At 39.9% G+C, this 18,770-nt stretch overlaps 1 protein-coding gene across 1 annotated transcript in view; it reads left to right on the forward strand.

The window, feature by feature from the left end:
• Positions 1-18,770, forward strand: part of PTPRN2 (protein tyrosine phosphatase receptor type N2) — a gene marked incomplete at both ends in the record, with an annotated part of 645,993 nt that overhangs the window by 547,805 nt on the left and 79,418 nt on the right. The window contains one exon of the mRNA XM_082045523.1: positions 14,627-14,821. Coding sequence (XP_081901649.1) covers positions 14,627-14,821 — 195 coding nt within the window. The remainder of the gene's footprint in view (positions 1-14,626; positions 14,822-18,770) is intronic.

The following is an 18,770-nucleotide window of genomic DNA, read 5'->3' on the forward strand; positions in this document are numbered from 1 at the left end:
CATTTTTAATTACTAGGAAATCCAGCGTCCTTACCCAAACAGGCATTTCTTAGAAAATGTGCTGGAGGTGCTCTAGACTTGCAGGCTGCATCTCGCCTGGTAAATTAAACCGGTAAATTATTCGAATGGCCCTGGCACCATTTCAGGTCAAGCCACCCAACTTTCTCCCCAACAATTTCTCAGCACAGTTAGCACAAGCCAAGAAAAAGACATATATTCATTCACCGGGCAGTTTTCTTAATAGCTTGGGTGTCGCTACCCTGTTCTAAAAGGTGACAGTTACTGTTGCTTTACCACTCTCCGTCCTGGACCGCTGAGGTCTGGGATGCTGAGCATCCTGCTCCTGCTTCAGAGCCCATTCCACCCGTCCCTGCTGTGCCGCGGGCTGTTTGCCAGCTGAGTGTGGGCTGGTTCTGGATAAGTACAATGGATTGTCTCCTTCTGGTAAATTGATTATGTCCCAGTGCCTGTATGTTATAAAGAAGCCAAAGATAACCACAGCCTTGCCTAATGGGCTGGAGAGTATTTGATCTGCAGTCCCAGGCAGTACATCATCTCAAGTGTCCCAATTTCTTTCTGGAATAACTATACTGCCTTCAGTGGCTTTTTTTTTTTTCCTCATGTAATGTAGAGGATAATCAGGCCTGTCTTTCCTACACACTTCTGCCCTTTTTTCTGCTGTAGGATTTTACTTTTTCTTTTGGAGCCGCTCTGTTATCATGTTTCAGGTTTGACACATTCTTCTACTGTATATTCTCTGAACGCTCAGCAGCTAACACTGCAATCTGGTTTGCTGAGCCTTTCATATTTCCTCAGAGTGCTGCACTAGAAGAAAAAAATATATATATTTTTTAAAGTTTTTAACTGTGAAGTTTTCTTTACTTGTGGAACGAATCTTGTATCAGACTTGTGTTCCCTGGGAGACAGTAGAAGCTAATTTCTATATGTAAAGAACCATTGTAGATTGTGTTTGTTGGTTCTTGTAGGACCATGTTGCCTGCGAGCAGGAACAGGTTGCAATTTATTCTCTCAAGCCTATGAGGTACATAAAAAGCATTCTTTTTACTGCTTTCTTCTGCGTACATCTGTTCATTGTGCACACCAGGCTTACATGGTGGGGTGGTGAAAGGGAAGAGGCGTGGGGGATGCAGCTCTTGTTCTGCCCAAAGCCAGCAGGATCTCAGCTTCAGGCATCTCTCGTCCTTCCTGCACTGTGTGTTTGTGAAGGGTTTGAAGCTGACCGCAGCCACCTAAGGTTTTACCTCTATGGTAAAACCATACTTACTTGGCTCTTTTGTGGGACAGATGAACAAAAGTAGGTTTCAAATCCTCAATTTTCCTCTGCCTGTAGCCCTGTTGTGCTGCTCTTTCAGCGAAGCAGATGTTGCAAGGTTGAATATTCTGGGGCGACTGTGATGTTTTTACTCATTCTATTGTGGTATAAACTTTAAGAGAAGAAGTTTGGGTAGAGCAGACTGGAGCTGTCCTGGGGTCATGCTGCTCAACTGCTCTGGTCTTCACAAAGGCACAAGTGGTATCTGGAGCAGCCTCGGGACCATGTGTGACACGCGAGGGCACGGGGACCCATGGACGGCCTGTGCGCAGGGCTACGAAGAGTTGGATGTTAAAGATGTGATGACTGGACAAGAGCCCTCATTTCATCCCTCCCAACAGGGACAAAGCTACAACCCCAGGGATGAGGCCCTCCTATCCAAGATATTTTCCTTTTCATATATTTACATGCACAACAGAGATCTGAATGCTTTCTAGCAGTTTAAAGAACTGTAAAAGAAAATTTGAGTGAATTTGTGCATGGCAGCAAGGTACAGGAAAGGACTGAGACAACTCAGGGCTGTGATTTTTTTGCTCTTGCAGGTTCAAAGCTCTCATAGCACCCGTGTGTTGTCAGTGTATGTCAGCTGGGGCACTGCTGCAGCTCTTCATCTTCCAGTTCAGGTTCTCAGCTTTCAGCATTCAAATCCAGTTTTCATCACTTGTATTCTTACAAAACAACCAAACCAAGACTGAAGAAGGGAGACTGTAAAAGGATGCTCCTAGATGTTAAATCCTTCAAAGAACCAAAACTAATTTGGAGGGTGATGGGAAAGAATAGCTTTTGAATCAGAGAAAATAAAATTTGGTGTTGGTGGTTTATCACAAGGATAAAACGCACAAAGTTTTCTCTAAGCTTTGCTGACCAGTTTCTAGACTTTACCAAAGACAAATGAGTGATGGTTTATTGATGTTTGCTTGGGATGACTGCATTCTGAACAAGAACAGATATTGATCAGGGAAATAGTTTAAGTTTTTAATACTTCAGACTGATAAAATCCTACTCATTTTTAGTGCAGTTTTTATTTTTCTGGTTTTCTGTCTAGCTAACATAAATTCAGGCTTCTTGATGATTACTGCTTTTTCTTTCTACAGAGAACTGGTGCTGCTTCACAGAACTGTGTTCTGGCAGCATCTCAGAGATCTCAGAAGTGGCTGATCTTGCCCTCCAAAGTGGGAACAGCTCATCATTATCGTAACAGTCACTTTTGGTATAGCTACCTCCTTTCCCCTTATCCAGCGTTACTTAACATGGAGATACATGCATTTCATGCAGGTGGGAAGGCTTTTCCTTGGTGGTTCTGTCTCACAACGGCAGAGGTAGATGGTTTGAAGTTGGCTGCAGTAGAGCAGTAACTACCAACCCTGCCTGTTTTCTAGTACTGCTGGTCTGAACATCCCCCTTATCTTCAAAAATGTGTCAGGGAGAATATTCACATGCCAGAGAAATACTGATCTTTCCCACTATCTATGAATAGAAGAACGAGGGAAAGATGAAAAGGAAAAATTCAGTATGCTGCTGCTTTTCTGACAGCATGGGGAAAAGAATCTTGGATTTTACCTTTTTCCAACTTCTCAACTGGAGTTTCTCCTGGCTTCCTGGGAAAGAAAAATGCCTTGTTTGGTGTGGAATGGTGTGATTTACTGGAAGAGGCTTCACTGCAGTGGATCACAGCGAAGGGTGCCAGTGGCTGGCTATCCATGTAAGATAGGAGGAGAGATGTGATGGAGCCGAATGTAGTTTTGGGAGCAAGAACAATCTACATATGTAAATTCATGTTATATAGTAAAATTAAGTCATATAGTATCTCCCTCTGTAGTCTGGGGAAATAATATGTGCAGTAAAATGGGAATGTGAGCATGTAAATTCCATATAATGTCACCCACAAGAGTGAAATAAAGAGCTGCAATTCCTAATTAACCTCACCGGAAAGCTCTTGAGTGTAAAGTTAAAACATACAGAAGGGTTGCCTAGCGAACTGTTCCAAATTTCAGCTTGTTTTTGAAGGTCTAGGTCAGACCAATGGCTCTCCAGGCACTGTTGACTAATAATTTTGTTTGCTTGTTTGAGGGCTTTAGAAGTTAATGAAGTATAAATCAATGCTTGAGGCTTCTGTGAGTGCTGGTCACTCCATTTCTGAAGGAACGCTGTAAAAATTGAGTGAGGAAAAGGTGACAAGTATGATTAAGGGCATGGAAAACTCATATGAAGAGAGATTGAAAAGACAGATGATTTCTTCTAGAACACTAACAAGTGGCAGTGTAGAAAAGAAAAAAGTATATAAAAGATGAACTGAAGAAAGAGTAAAACTCTTATTGTCAGTTCTGCATAGCACTATGGCAAAGACCTTTAGTTATTATAAATACATAAAATAAAAGACTAATACAGGAAAAGCTACCTGCATAAGACAACTGCAGTGTGACACGCTGTTTCTTCAGAATGTTGTTGGTGCACAAGTTTTTAGCAAGAATCTCAAAAACCAAAGAAGCATGTTAAAAAAAAATATTCCAGGTAATAAAAAGGTTGATGGTGTTTTAGAAGATGCCTGTAACTTCATGCCCCGGGTCTTAAAATTAAGATGTGACCATTTTAGGAGTGTGCCAAGCTTGTACATCTTCTCTTGTGCTGTTCCCGTGGTGCTTCTTGCAGATGAACTGGTGTCTGGTGGAGAGGTCCAAGGCGGCATAACAACCCCTGTGCTTGCATGAGTTGGCAAAGGGAAACTCAGGAGCTTCACTAATGGCCAAGGAAGTTTTTTTCTTTAAAAGCAAACACACACACTAACTCCTTGCTGCTCCTGCGGGGTGTTCACTGTGGGTGCTGCCGGGGTCAGGGGAGGGATGGCGGGCGGTCCGGGGCTCTCGCCAGGGCATGACTGTGGTCCTGATGTATGGATAGACAGGGCAGAGAAAAGGGAAAAGTGCATTTTTGCTGTTGCTGCTATTTTATCCAAAATGTGAAGTCTCCCTCCATCTCTGACCATCAGTACTAAGATCTGAGTATGAAATCCCTCAGTTTCTCCGGTATCTCCTGTAACACTAAGAAAGTGAGTCTGTAGAAATATCAACAAACATTTTTAATCACTGACGACTTTTGTGTGTGCGTGACAGTTCTCAGAGACACAGCAGAACTCAGTGAAACTATATTTTTCCATAGTTTAGGAGAGTTTCTCAGTATTACAAAAAACTTTTCTCATAAAAACCTGTTCTGACTTACAAGCAGCTTTGTAGATCCTTTTATTTCCCACCATTTCCTTATTCACAAAATTTGCATTTGTTCTTTCTAGCAGAGTTTAAGAGTGATTTTCTTTTCATTTTCAGTGAGGAATGGGTGTAAGCAATGGCTTTAGTTTTCCAGTCAGGAGAGGGTAATGGCTGGCAACTTCTACTCTCATGATAAATGATGTTATGAAAAAAGAATTGTCGCTGATGGCCATACTTGATAAATATTTCCTTATACCAGCATCACTTCTTACGTGTATACCCCCTTCTATGAAAAAAAAAACCAAAAGTATTGGAGGTTTTTACAAGTTTTTAGGACTTCTTTTTGTATTTCTCTGACTGTCTTTAATATCTCTGTTACCACAAATGCAATTACACAGACCTAAGGAAAAGCAATAATAATATTTGCAATGGGGTAAAATAACATTTTTAGGCATAAACTTGTGGTTATGTTTGTGTCTTTCCAAGGTAGAAGTGCATTCCGAGTCCTCCTGGCGAGCTGGGAATTCTTGTTTCTAGCAGAAGTGATGTCCCATTTTCAGTCCTGCAGGGCAATAAAATAGTGGACTGTACAACCTTAATGTATATATTTCCTGAGAAACTACAGCTGGCTTGGGACTGAATTTTTTGCCTGCTTTGGGCCCCAGGCAGCTATAAATGCTGGGAGTGACAAAGGAAACATTTGTGGCAGTTATTTTTTAGAGCGCTGGCATCAGCTAGAAGCTGGTCGGGCTTTGGGTGGGTTAGACAAAGTCAAAATACGTGATGAATTGGCACATGGTTCTGCATGGCCTTTCAGGTTAATTCAATCATTACTACGGTTTATTTGTAACCCATATTGCGCTGTGTGGCTCTCACTGTGCTAGTGGTGAATTTACTGTGCAAATTCATATTAAGAAACAGCTGTGCCCTCATGAGCATGTATTTTTGTTACTTAAGATGAACAAAATATGGAAAGGGTGAAGTTTGTTTTACACATGATTTTTCTCTGTCTAGTTATACCTTAAGTAACCTTTCCTCTCCCAGCTTCATACTTGTATTAAACGCTACATGCTGAAATGTGAGGAGTATAATTTAGAAACCAGCATTGGCTGAAACCACCAAAAAATATATTCCTTTTGTTTGTTTGTTTGTTTTGTGTCAGGTAGGTCACTCTCATGTCCTGCTGCTTCCAGACTTGTGGTTGTCTGAATTGCAGGACACTGCTCAGAGATTGTGAGGGACACCCTGAGAAAAACCTCGGAGCTTTTACACCAGGTGATCTCAGGTGACTTCAGGTCTACAGTTTGCACATCTTTCCTATTAGAGATGTCATTATGCAGGGGAAGTACCAGTTCAAATCAGTTTAAAGAAACATGAACTTCATAGAATCATAGAATAGTTTGGGTTGGAAGGGACCTCCAAAGCTCACCCAGTGCCACCCCTGCCATGAGCAGGGACATCTTCACCAGCTCAGGTTGCTCAGAGCCCTGTCCAGCCTGGCCTGGGATGTCTCCAGGGATGGGGCATCTACCACCTCTCTGGGCAACCTGGGTCAGTATTTTACCCTCATTGTAAAAAGCTTCTTCCTCATGTCCAGCCTGAATCTCCCCTTTTTTAGTTTAAAACCATCACCCTTGTCCTGTCATAACAAGTCCTTCTGAAGTCTGTCCCCATCTTTCTTATCAACTGCTTTTAAGTACTGAAAGGCTGCAACAAGGTCTCCCCAGAGCTTCTCTTCTCCAGGCTGACCAGCCCCAGCCCTCAGCCTGTCTGCATAGGAGAGGACTTCCAGTCCTCTGATCATCTCGATGGCCTCATCTGGACCTTTTATTTGGATATCTTCTGTCTGTGAAGTCTAGTGTACTTGCAGTCATGTTAAGTCAGGCATCTGTTTCATAAAACTCTTCCATCTTTTATAAATCAAAGATATAAACTGTCTCACAGTCCCAGTTAGGGTGATGTTTTGTATTTTTCTATAGGAAAAAAATCCCTAGTATGGTAACCTACATATGGCCTTCAAATTTCACTGATCCTCTGAAAAGCAGTATTATCCCCAAAGAAACCTGTGCTTTGCTGGCATGGATAGCAGGGAAAAAACACAACCACCGTTATTTCAGGGAAGTATCATTAGAGTTATGCTGTCATGTCTTCCTTCCATGTAAAACACATCTCCCTCCTTCAGGAGCTTCTGGGCTATTTACCTCATTGATAAGAGGTTACTAAGAGAATTCTGGGCTATTTACCTCATTGATAAGAGGTTACTAAGAGAATTAAAGTATTTCCTTAAGCTCTATTTTGTAGTCAGTGTCTTCATTTCTGTTTGTTTGATTTGGTAAGATAAGACTGTGTAAATGCTTCAATTTAAAGAGACGGAATAAAACAAATAAATGCAAATAAAGGAAAAGTAATTTTCCGTATAAAGATAATATTGCCATGTTTTCTTTGCCTTTTCCCCCCAGCATGGCCTCTGCTTTCCTTATGTACCTTAAGAAAGGGGAATTGTAATTACATGAGTCACCACCAGCAAACACTAGCAATGCTAAAATAATTGAAATTTTTAATGTCACAGACCATAATAAAAATTGAGGTTTTGTTAGGAAAATGAGTCTCAAGCTTGCATTTGACTGCAATGTTCTCACAGAGAAACAGCAGCCCTGCCTTTTAGGTCATTTAAAAACCAAACAAAGCAAAACCCCTACACTGAGACCCAGGGTTATATCCAGGTAAATAGAGGATGGTGCAATACGAGAGCACAGACAGTAAACTGAACTGGACAGACTAAGACTGTATTGACAATCAAATAAATACATATTGCTTTCTTTTCCCTCCCCCGGATCTATCACATACAAGACTAGATAAATAGAAGTTGTATAGAATATGGATATGTAATGATACGTTTGATGCTGTGGCAGAGATGAGGTCTCTCAAAATATTACTTTCAAACATTTTTCCAGTATCTCCCTTTGTTCCTTTTCTGAGGGCACACTGATCTCAGTAGTTGCCTTTTCTAGCAAGGGTAGAAAATATATGTACAAATATTCCACATATGTCAACAGCTCTTTTACTCCTGGACAAAAAGTATGTTAAAATGAAACTAAAGCTTGAAAGTATGTTTCAATAACTCAAAAATAAATGGTAATAAAGCTGTAATTATCCCCAAAGCTACAAACACAGTAAATAAGTTGAAGTTAAATTTATAACACCTGCAAGCATATTAAGTATGCAACAGCAAAACAAAGGCAGCCAAATGACTTTAGCTTCACCCTGTAGTACCACTAAGCAAATTTAGTTAGAGAATAATGATGTTTGTAGTCCTAGATTCATTTGTTTTAAAAAAATGAGCTCACTTTTTTTTATTATTATTTTTTTAAATCTCCCTGTGTTATAACTGCATCCATAGCAGAACGGTTACATTCATGCTGTACATGCAGACCTCACCCCATCCTGTGAATAATGCCTTCTTAATTTAAAGAAAAGTGAGGCTACTATTTAATTAAGTGTATTAAAGCTGAGAAGTATTTTTAAAAATCTTATTCTTCTAAACCTAGCATAAGAAAGATTACGTGTATTCTTAGTTTTCATTATATATTTTGTTATAAAGTTTAGCCTTGAATCCTTAATGGTCAGCATTTTTAATTTAAAATTTCTACAAAACAATTTTGTTTTGCATGTAAAATGAATAGAGTGCTATTGTGATCATGCCTGTTTAAAGCAGATTTGTTTCTGATAGAATATTAGGCAGGTCAGGTTGAAAGGGCTTGGTATACGCTCAGCTATCATTTTTAATAAACAGTAATTTCTTCATCTAACGTCTCTTCATTTTCTTAATAATTATACTATGGATGGTCTATTCTCTCTTGTATTTTGTTAATTCCAAAAATAATTGCGCCACACTTGTCTCTGGACTAGCTCAAGTGATTTGCATTTGAATTTGTTAAGCAAAAGATTTTGAAAAGCATGGAAACACCAGGCCTATTTCCTGGACTTTGTTTTTAGAATTATGTAAATTTGGGGATCAATTACGAAAATAGATTATTTTCAGTAATAGATAGTAAAGAAATTATATTTCTTTTTCTAAATAAATCGGAAAGTTGGAATTTCCTTCGGATCCCAGATTCCTATAGCATTAGGCAGATTTGAAGGGAATGTGGCTGGGGAAGACTAGCAGCGTTGTAGATCACAGAATCACAGAATCGACTGGGTTGGAAAAGACCTCAGAGATCATCGAGTCCAACCCTTGGTCCAACTCTAGTCCATTGATTAGATATGAATCTATTTTCATTTACTTGGGACTGAACAATTTCATTTAGAATACAACTGGTACCTAGCTAGATGAGAACGATTCACATGCGGTGGTGAGTGGCTGGACTCAGAGTACCTGAAGATATTGTGTCATGAAGCTGCATGAAGTAGGTATATTTTAATAAACAGCAACATCCTCACTGGAGGCAGCTTTGAGGTGGAGCGGCTCATCTTTAAGAGTAATGAGTGGAAGGCCGAGGTGCCTGTTGGCCATCTCTTAACTGAGATGCCCAGGTCAGGTCCCTTGCCTCTAACGTGCCACCATAAAACAAGATAAAAAAGCTTCAGTGTTGCCTATTCAGGCTTCAGTTCCAGCTCATTTGAGTTCCATGCTTACCTATACTTTTATTCCTTGCAAGGTTGTACACATAGGTTTCTCTCCAAAACCAAGCATTTTAGTAAACTGTGTGTTCTTAATGGATTTTCCAGATACTTAATGCAAGATTGATGAAAGATTAAAATTTCTCCAAATTATAATCTGCTGTCTTTCCCTTCTGTGATGCCGATGGCTACGTACGTCATGAAGCCAAGTGGCAGAAAATGCCGCTGCTGTTACTGTCTGTGGATGTCCAGGAGAGGTGGCCTAATGCTTATGGTGGGAAGCAGGTTGCATCTCTCAACCAGACTTGGACAGGTATCTGTGCGGTGCCTTTCTGAGCAGTCTCAATGTCTCCTTGGTTGAGAGGAGAGTTTTTTACTCACCTCTGCAAGCTCAGAGACCCATCTAACAAAGCAGTGTAGTAATGGTGGCTCTCCATCCACGTGGTGGTGTCCATTAAGTGCAACAAGTCTATTAATGCCCTTCTTTAAGGGCAGATAAGCTACATTTATGCCACAATGTGGCTCATTCTCAAGTGTGGATATGAAAATTCATTTGCTGTACCTGAGGAAATAATTGTGTCTTCATGCTTCTCCCTGTCTCTTTGAGGACAACCAAGTATTAGGAACACTTTTAAACCTCATTGGAGGAGGTCCAGGGGTTTTCTGAGAATACTATTTATGGTTTGTTTAAGGTTATCAATTATGTCTCAAATAAAAAGCTCTCTACACATGATCATTGTGCTGTACTTTGAACTCATTTAACTGGACATTATTTACAGGATATTTATCTTGGTTATGGCAGTTTTTGTCACACAGCAATATTACTTTTCCATTATATACTGCATGTGACCACCACGTAAGTTTGATAATAAATGTTGGGAAATAAAAAACAGAGTAAGTGCCTCAGTATGATAGCAATTCCCATGTGATGGGAAATAATGTCATAAACTTCAAATTACCTTTTAAATAAATGTTTATGTCCAACCCATCCATTAGATCATAGCCTGAAGGGTCAGGAGGATCATTTCTTCATATTTCACTGTATGCATTATGATTGCTTTTTTAGGTGTAAATGATGTTTTTAAATGAAGAATGGCACTCAAACTATACACAAACAACGGCTAGACATTACTGAGTCGCAGTGTGGCAGAAATAGCTTCAGCCACTTGGCTAAATATAGAAGTGCAGCAGTAAATTGAATTCATTCTTAGAAAATATTTTTAATGGTGTACGTGCTGAGACGATACAGAAATACAGCTTGTGTCATTCTCACAGTTTGCAGCTTTGACATTTTAGTCAAGTTTAAATTCTAATTGTGGTTTGGTAGATGTCTGATTTGCTAAATGTTTATGAGAGTAAAGATTTTGGAGGGTGGGGAAGAGCATACCTGAGTGTGCAGAGAAGTGTACAGGTGACAGATTATCCTATTAATGAGGCTCTTAACCATCTAGGGCTTTGTGTGCTTCTGAAGTGATGCCACCTCTGAAAGTGCCCAGGGATGGTGTTTCCCTGAGAGCACCCAGTGTAAAACACGCCACGCTTTGAGATCCTGCTATTCCTGATGCCTTTTACAGGTATGGGATAAAGCTGCCTATCTCAATGGTGAAGCAAACCCAAATCAAACATTTAAGACATTTCCCTGCTCTGAGCTGTACCCCCCTAGTCCGTATGTCCCATTTGGCTCCCCGAAATAACCCATGCATCAAAGCTTTTATACATGATGGCGTTAACACATTGAGGTGCTGGAGTGTTCAGAGAAGGGTATGAAGCTGGTGAGGGGTCTGCAGCACAAGTGTGATGAGGAGCAGCTGAGGGAGCTGGGGCTGTTCAGCCTGGAGAAAAGGAGGCTGAGGGGAGACCTTATCGCTGTCTACAACTGCCTGAAAGGAGGTTGTAGCATGGAGGGAGGGCGTTGGTCTCTTCTCAAAGTAACAAGTGATGGGACAAAAGGAAATGGCCTCAAGTTGCGCCAGGGTAGGTTTAGATTGGATATTAGGAACAATTTCTCCATGGAGCAGGTTGTCAGGTGTTGGAACAGGCTGCCCAGAGAAGTGATGGAGTCACCATCCCTAGAAGGGTTTAAAAGACATGTAGATGAGGTTCTTAGGAACATAGTTTAGTGCCAGAGTTAGGTTATGGTTGGACTCCATGATCTTAAGAGTCTCTTCCAGCCAAAATCATTCCATGATTCTATCCCTGCAGTGCTAGGCTAAAACCCAACCTGGAGGTGAAATGGTCGGGCTAACAGGGAAGCAGCTCTGAAGAAGCAGAAGCTGTAGGTGTCCTGAGGCTGCTGACGTGCACGTGGCGATGGGGCAGGTTCCTCAGCCTGGGCTGGACTGGCTGGGAGTGGGGGAAGGAAGAGCAGTCAAGGGCAGTTAGACCAATCTGGAAATAAATTCAAACAAAAAACTTCTGTTTACAGGCAAGGGAAAACCCATTGTCTTAGAGATTTAGAACACCAATCAAGAAATCCAGTGTTGTTTTTGCTGCAACTATGATTTGACCTTCCTGTTTACATTAAATATGTTTTATTGTGGTGTGCAGTGACGTGGTTGCTTTGTTTAAGGTATCTGACAGTTACAGCAGTTCTGGGAATAATTGTTTTCGTTCTGCATATGTGTGGAAAGAAACATGCTAATGTTTGAGATCAGGTTACTTTTTTTTTTTTAAACTTATTTATATTTGTTGTTTTTCTCAACGGTACCTTCTTGCATGAGGGCGATGAACATGTTTAACTTAGTTTTAAAACAACATTCCTTAGTAACATATTAAAGCCTTATATCCAAAACATTCTTTTTAGTTGGAGGTTAATCTCTTCTAGAACCTGTTGGCTATAATATCGCTTCTTTCGTCATTATCATTTGCGTAAAAAATGGTATCTTAATTTCTTAAAGTTCATTTGATCCTGATTCTTTCTTGTTAGCAGAAGTCTGTAGTCCTTTCCACAGCAACCACTTGTAAAAGCAGAGGATTCTGACTCGAGGCAGGATATGAGCAGCAGGAACAGATCAAGTTAGAAACAAAGATCCTGTTTGAGTACAAATGCTATTGTTAGCACAGAGTTGGGGTGAGTCAAGTGGCAGGATGTCTATTAGAATATAATACATTTGTATTTACGCCACATGGCATAAATACAAAGCCAGAAGACACATCCTTTTAGCAGTTATGTGAGAACTACGTGTTTTTACACCTTTACTTATTATACTTTTGCCTAGTCCAATAAGCCATTCCCTCCAAGAACGGCTGATATTAAACATCTGAATAGCTTCTTGGTTTTTGTAGATTTATTTTTCTGTCTAAAAAGTTTCTGCACTGTTACACTATTCCCAAAATCTGCTAAAAGCAGGGATTTGAAATTACACTGCTGCAAGGTCATTCCAAGGTTAGTAATAGCCCTTCTGGACTATTACTATCTGTTTTTTATGATGTGTGTGATCCTTCAGAGAAAAGGAGAGGTGTTTTTTTTTAATCTGACCCTATATTTAAAAAAAAGAAAGAATTACAATAGCGTTTTTCCTTTATTAAAAAGTCTCAGTTTTAATACTGATAGTTAACTGACCGATTTATCACTAATACATGTGACTCCATTTCAAAGTAGTTCTGAAATTATATTTTTTTCCTAATATTTTTCCTGTTCAGGTCAGTAGGAAGTAATGAAGGTAGAACGTGACAGCAAACTTTCTAATCAAGTCGGGGAAATACCCTACTTGTAAAAATTTAAAAACGTTCTTACATAACATGGACAAAATGAATAAATATACAAAATGCAGTGATGGAGTCAGTAGCAGTTTCATATAGGACAGGCTGCACAGTTATTCCAACAATTGACACCACATACAAGGAGTAATCTGTGCTTCCCAAACTTCTGGTAACTGTAACAGACAACAAAATATATCCTGTTTATGATACAAATTTTTTATCGGTATATCTTAATTTGTACATGCATATATATCCATATATATATATATCTATATAATGTATTATACAGTGTAAAAATAGTAAAATTCTACGTAAGCATCTCTATTGGCAAGTTAAACAAAAGATTTGGGAGAAGAAAATGTTGGGAAGGGTCTTTAATATTTGTCTTGTGGTGGCAAGAGGAGACTCAATGTAATGGTTTCAGCGGGTTTCTTTGAATGGTTGCTACTGCATGGGCTAGGATACCTCTTCAGTGTCCTAAAGTTTGCAAGGTTTAAAACAAAAAAAAAACCCCATAGTCTTAAAGTTATGTTTCTAGCTTCTGCCTGAAAACAAGATTTTATTGCACTTGATATATGGAGGTTTTCAGATCATCCTGCTGATGACACTTGGGCTGCAACTCTGTTATCAATGAATAAGAAAAGGGAAGCCGTGGCATTTCAACAGTATGAATTCTTCAGACTGTATTATTGTGTTAGCCTGCAGCAAGAGACTGTGCTCTAAGAACTCGTCTGTGCAGAATGAGTAATCTGAGACAAATGTGTAACCACACCGCCTGTGCAATATGGCCAGATACTATGGACTAGCCGGACTTGCTGTGCACCACAGGCAGCCAAGTGTCTCTCATGGACAATAGACATATGTTAAAAAATGATATTTTTTTAATATGACTGGGATTTCACCACACCTAAGTGATTCTAAAAGCATTATAACAATGACGGTGTAACTCTGGGTCTGTTTATCCCATTAGAGTCAGAATTTTTTACTGTAAGGAGTTAGTTTTACCAGCAGGATTTTCTGTTACCTAACCAGAATTGTATATTTTTGTATTAATTCCATGCACGGAAGCAACTTGAAATATGTATTCCCAGTGCAATCTATTTCGGTGTTTTAACATGGCTTGCATTAGCATCTGTGATAGCTTGAATTCTCTTTCTTCGCCAAAGCTGCTTAAACAATACAATGACAGATTTCTGCTTTTATTCTTCGTTAATGTCATTCTTCATCCTCTCTGCCCCACATCAGGGAGGAAGTGTTGAGAGTTTGCTATTTTAATGAAGAGAAATGAGGCATCTATCAAGTAGGATTTATATTGGAGAGCACATCAATTCAGTTGCCTTGAGCTTGCTGAGTTTGCATATCCAGGGCCAAGTAGCGCTCTCAATTACTCCTGTGCAACCCCATTAACTTCAGGAGGTTGCGCAGCTCAAAAGTGGCTTCGCAGAATGTGGGGCGATATTAGGGGAAAAAAGGATATCTGATAGAGAAGTCAAGCTCCAAAATATTATTTTTGGTTATCTAAAAGGAGATGTGCGTGCAGTCATAATTATGCTTTTGAAAGGTTAGGGTAGTCATCGTGTAGTAATTTCATTGAGTATCTCTTTGTAGATGTGCCTAACAGAACAGACAGCCTCCCAAAAATCACTACGGTGAGGGGGAAAACACTTCCAGCCCTGGGAACATATTGTAAATCATATGTCTTTAGTAGACTGTATGCTGTAATTACTCTTAACCGTAGGTTGTTTCTTCCTCTTTCTCTCTCTAGGAGCTATGCCGCCAGCGCATGGCAGTGAAAACTTCTGATCGCCCGGAGCCCCTGCACGCTTCTCGAATAAATAGTGTATCTTCGCAATTTAGCGATGGGCCCATTCCCAGCCCCTCGGCCCGGAGCAGCACGTCGTCCTGGTGCGAGGAGCCGGTCCAGTCCAACATGGACATCTCCACCGGACACATGATCTTGGTAAGGCCTTTTTGTCTTCACGGCACGAGAAATGTCGTCAGAATTTAAGGTACCTGCTCAGCTTTTCGGAAGAGATAACTTTTAAAGAATGGGAAGCTGCCTTTTCACAGGTAAAATAAATATTCCTGAGCTTCACTGGTTATCTTACTTTTGTATAATTAAAACTAAAGGGATTTTAATTTCCATGTATTTTTCATTGTAGTGTTTTTTTGGGTTTTTTTCTCTGTCCGGGGATCATTCTTTTATCTTGGACATACAAATTGTTTGCATGCTTGCTTTAAAAAAGATAAATTAATAGAACAAAAGGACAACACAGGACTTATGTTTACCTCAGTTTGGACAACTGAAGAAAACTGTTAAATTTCTGGTCAGCTTGCTGTTTTTTCTCTTGTATCTTTAGTGTGCAGAGGTATCTGAACTGAGAAGGCAAGAGAATATTAGTGATATAGAGCAATTTCTTTTCCATTACCCTTAGAAAAGGGATCTGAATTTTGTTGTCCTTGGCTGGATTTCTTCTAAACTGGATCTCTTTTATCTTTGAAATGATCCAAATATATTATATTAATGAAGTCTGCATTGGAAAACTCAGGTTACTTCCAAACACAACTTGTGACCAGTATCGGTGTAGAATGTGGACACGTGAAGATCTATGTATGAAATGGCTTTAGCAGCCCAAGACAGAGAGAGTTGAGGGGTTGGTACTGCCTGCAGCTGGTTTCTGTGTCTCTCTCTTAGTGTCCTGCTGGGAGGACTTTGGAGTATTCCCCCACTTTTTGTGCCTTATTTTCCTCCTTCTTTAGAAATTTGCTGTCTTTGTAGAGTGCATTGAAATTAGCTGAGAAGAAGTTAGGTGATGGTGAAGGTGATGAGTCAGGTGTTATTTTTCCATGTTTGATTTCCACTATTTATTAGTGTGGTTGATCTAAAGTAAACACCCTTTCCAATTGGTAGCCTTGCTGTGCTTTTGGCAACTTCCCTGTTGATTTATGTCAACCCCACTCCTCAGTGGGCTTTCTCAGAAGAAAACTTCTCTTCACTATGCCATACTTTGGGGTCATAATTTTTCAACTTCTTTCTCTCTTTTTTTTTTTTCCTGAAATAATATTTGAAAGTGCTGTTTTCCAAGATATTTTTCAAGTTCTTATAAGCCACCTCACCTGATGGAGAATGGAGTGAAGGCAGGCAAAACCCAACAAGCTAATTTGACCTCAGCCAAGTTACTGACCTCCTTCAGCCTTGATCAGGTCAGCTATAAAACTGAGCAAAAGCAGGGCAGGTTTGTAAACGAGATGCTTCATCTGACTATGACATCCTGAGTAAATATTTCTTCTTCTGCCTCTGCTTATTCCCCCCCAAAAAGGAGTTAATTAAGCATTATGTTAAAATCTGGTATACAAATGCAGTTTGGAAGGGTTGCTCTCATGAGATAAAATCAGAATTAAAATTCACTTGATATCCTTTCATAGTTAACGGAAATGCTTACGGAAAAAAAGAACAACTTAATTGCATAACTTTAAAATAAGTACAAAATCCTGATGCGAGTTTCTAAGGCAATAGATTTGTATGGAAGTAAGAGCAAAATTTCTTATATAGTTGGAAATACATATTTAGTATTTGCAAACAGTTTCAACTACTTTAAACTGAGCAAATTTTTTTTTTCAATTACATTATTGAGAAAAATAAAAAATCACTAAATCAAGCTTAAAGGAGAGCAAGTTGTGCATGGGAACCACTTATTCTGGCTCTGGGAAGTTCTGCAAAATTGCAAGAAAGAATTGTCTTCATATGGTGATGAATAAACTTTAAAAAATGGTCACATTGGTCAAGATCACTGTTGCAGTGTTCAGTGTCCATAATTCAGTCAATCCTGTTTAACCCTGAATGAACTCATACATATGTTAGCTATCTAACAGCATATGTTCTATCTTAGCTGGTGAGGGTTCAAAGAAGGGTAAAAGAAATGCTGCAGTGTCTTCAGAGTACAAACCACACAGAGAGAATAAAAATAGTAAATTTGTTTAGTCTAACCTGAACAAACAAAAATCAGTGATGCAGGGGGGTCTGCATACGTGCTTTGAAATACAGGATGGGGAAAAATTGTTCTTAATGGGCGCAAATGATAAAATTAGGAAGAAAATATGGGTTAGAATCAAAAGGATGCATTTAGCTTGGATATCAGGGCAAGCCTAATAGGAAGATCAGGCTGGCAGTGGGGATGTTTACTTAAGGGAAGTAGTTAAATCGTAAATTCAGGATTTGCCAAAGGTGAAGCTGGGTAAGGTTTACATGGGAAGATCAGCATCGCTCAGCTACAGAACTGAAGCAAAAGATTGGACTTGGTCAGAAATGCTTGTGTTTTGTGGGTCACACTGAAACCGGAGAGCTGACCCAATTTATGTTTTGCTCAAAATTAAATGCACGTATCTGTAATACCTTATTTACCTGTATTTTTCTCCCTCTGGAGATGCTGTGGCTTGTTGGACTTCAGCAATAGAAGAGGCTCGCCAGAGGGGCACTTTTCCTCCCCTTGCCCCCCAGCTACAAGTCAAAGAGAGCGAGGGGCCAGTTCACAACTTTTATACCATTCAATACAAGAAAGTTCTCTAGTTCTTCCCATTTCATGCTGCCACAATCCTCTTATCTTCTAAATTTTTTAGATATTTTTCGGTGAAAAAATATCTCAGTGCCTAAAAAAGCAACGAGAAATATTAGCAAGGGGCCTAGTAGGAATGGCAAATACCATCTGCTTTGCAGGGTAAATGCACTTACAGCTTTGTAAATGTGTTTTTCAGCTCCGCAGTGTGCAGCAAAGTAGCAGTTAGCTGAGCTTGGGCTTCTCAGTCTTTGTTTGTAGGTGCCAGGACCTCCCCAGAGAAAATAAAATAATGGATTACTGTATAAAGTGGCAAGAGGAAATATTTTATTTTTATTTATAAACAGAATAAATCTTTAATGAAAACAGCTTACAAGAACTGTTTCTGCCACTGCTGAGTGACTCCAGGTAATCTTGCTCAGAGGTAGCATTAGTCAGAAACCTTTCTGTAAAGCTGTTTAATTTGCTGGAAAATGCTCGCAGGTTGTACCTGAAGTGATGTCTATGCCACCTCAACTTTGCTTTTTCTGGAGTTTGTGGTTGGTCACAGGTACCGTTTTCTGTGAGGACTTGCTGCTTGTGGTTAGCCCATTGTTTATAGTACTTGAGGTCTAGAGAACTCCGGGAATCTTCCACACCCATGTGGCTGTGGGGCAGTCTCCTCAGTTAGATTGAAACCACTGTTTTGAAGAGAAGAATCCTGCATTTCTGCCACTTTTCCTATACAGCGAAGGCAAAGTCTCCGTGCTGCTGACAGTAGCATGAGGTGGTTTATACTGTTGGCAGGAGGAAGCAGGGAGGCCCAGAAGGACAGTGCTAACAACATTCAGAGCCTTTTTTTCCTGTTCTTCTTCCTCACGTTTCTAGCAGGAGGATGGCCCATATGGCACTTTTTGATTCTGTCATTCTGAAAGATCCAAGCACTCTGGAAAGTGTAATTAGAGGAGCATGTTTTATGCAGTTGTTTTTGTGGCACTGACTGGCTGGTTCCAGCATGAGCAATAACACAGAAGTGCCCTGATTTCGGTCACTGTTGGTTTTGCCAAAAAAAACACACTTGTATTTCAGAAGGTCACAGCAAGGGAAGAATAGGAACTTAGAATGAGATTTCCATCCACTTTATTCACATGTGTACATCTATATTTCAAGTGCCAAGAGAAGTCCTAATAAAGTGCAATGCTTCACTTTGCAGTCCAGCAAGAAAATGAAGGGTGGTCTTGAAGGTGTCGAGGAGCAATTCAACCTCCCTAATTTGGGCTCCTAACTTATATCTACATTTTAGGCACTTAATGAAGTGGTGTTGTTGACTCGAGTCCATAAATTCCCCCTCTAGTTGGTAAAGTGAGTAAGTGGCTA

The sequence above is a fragment of the Streptopelia decaocto genome (genome assembly GCF_964273445.1).
Source record: "Streptopelia decaocto genome assembly, chromosome: 2".
Lineage (NCBI taxonomy): Eukaryota > Metazoa > Chordata > Aves > Columbiformes > Columbidae > Streptopelia > Streptopelia decaocto.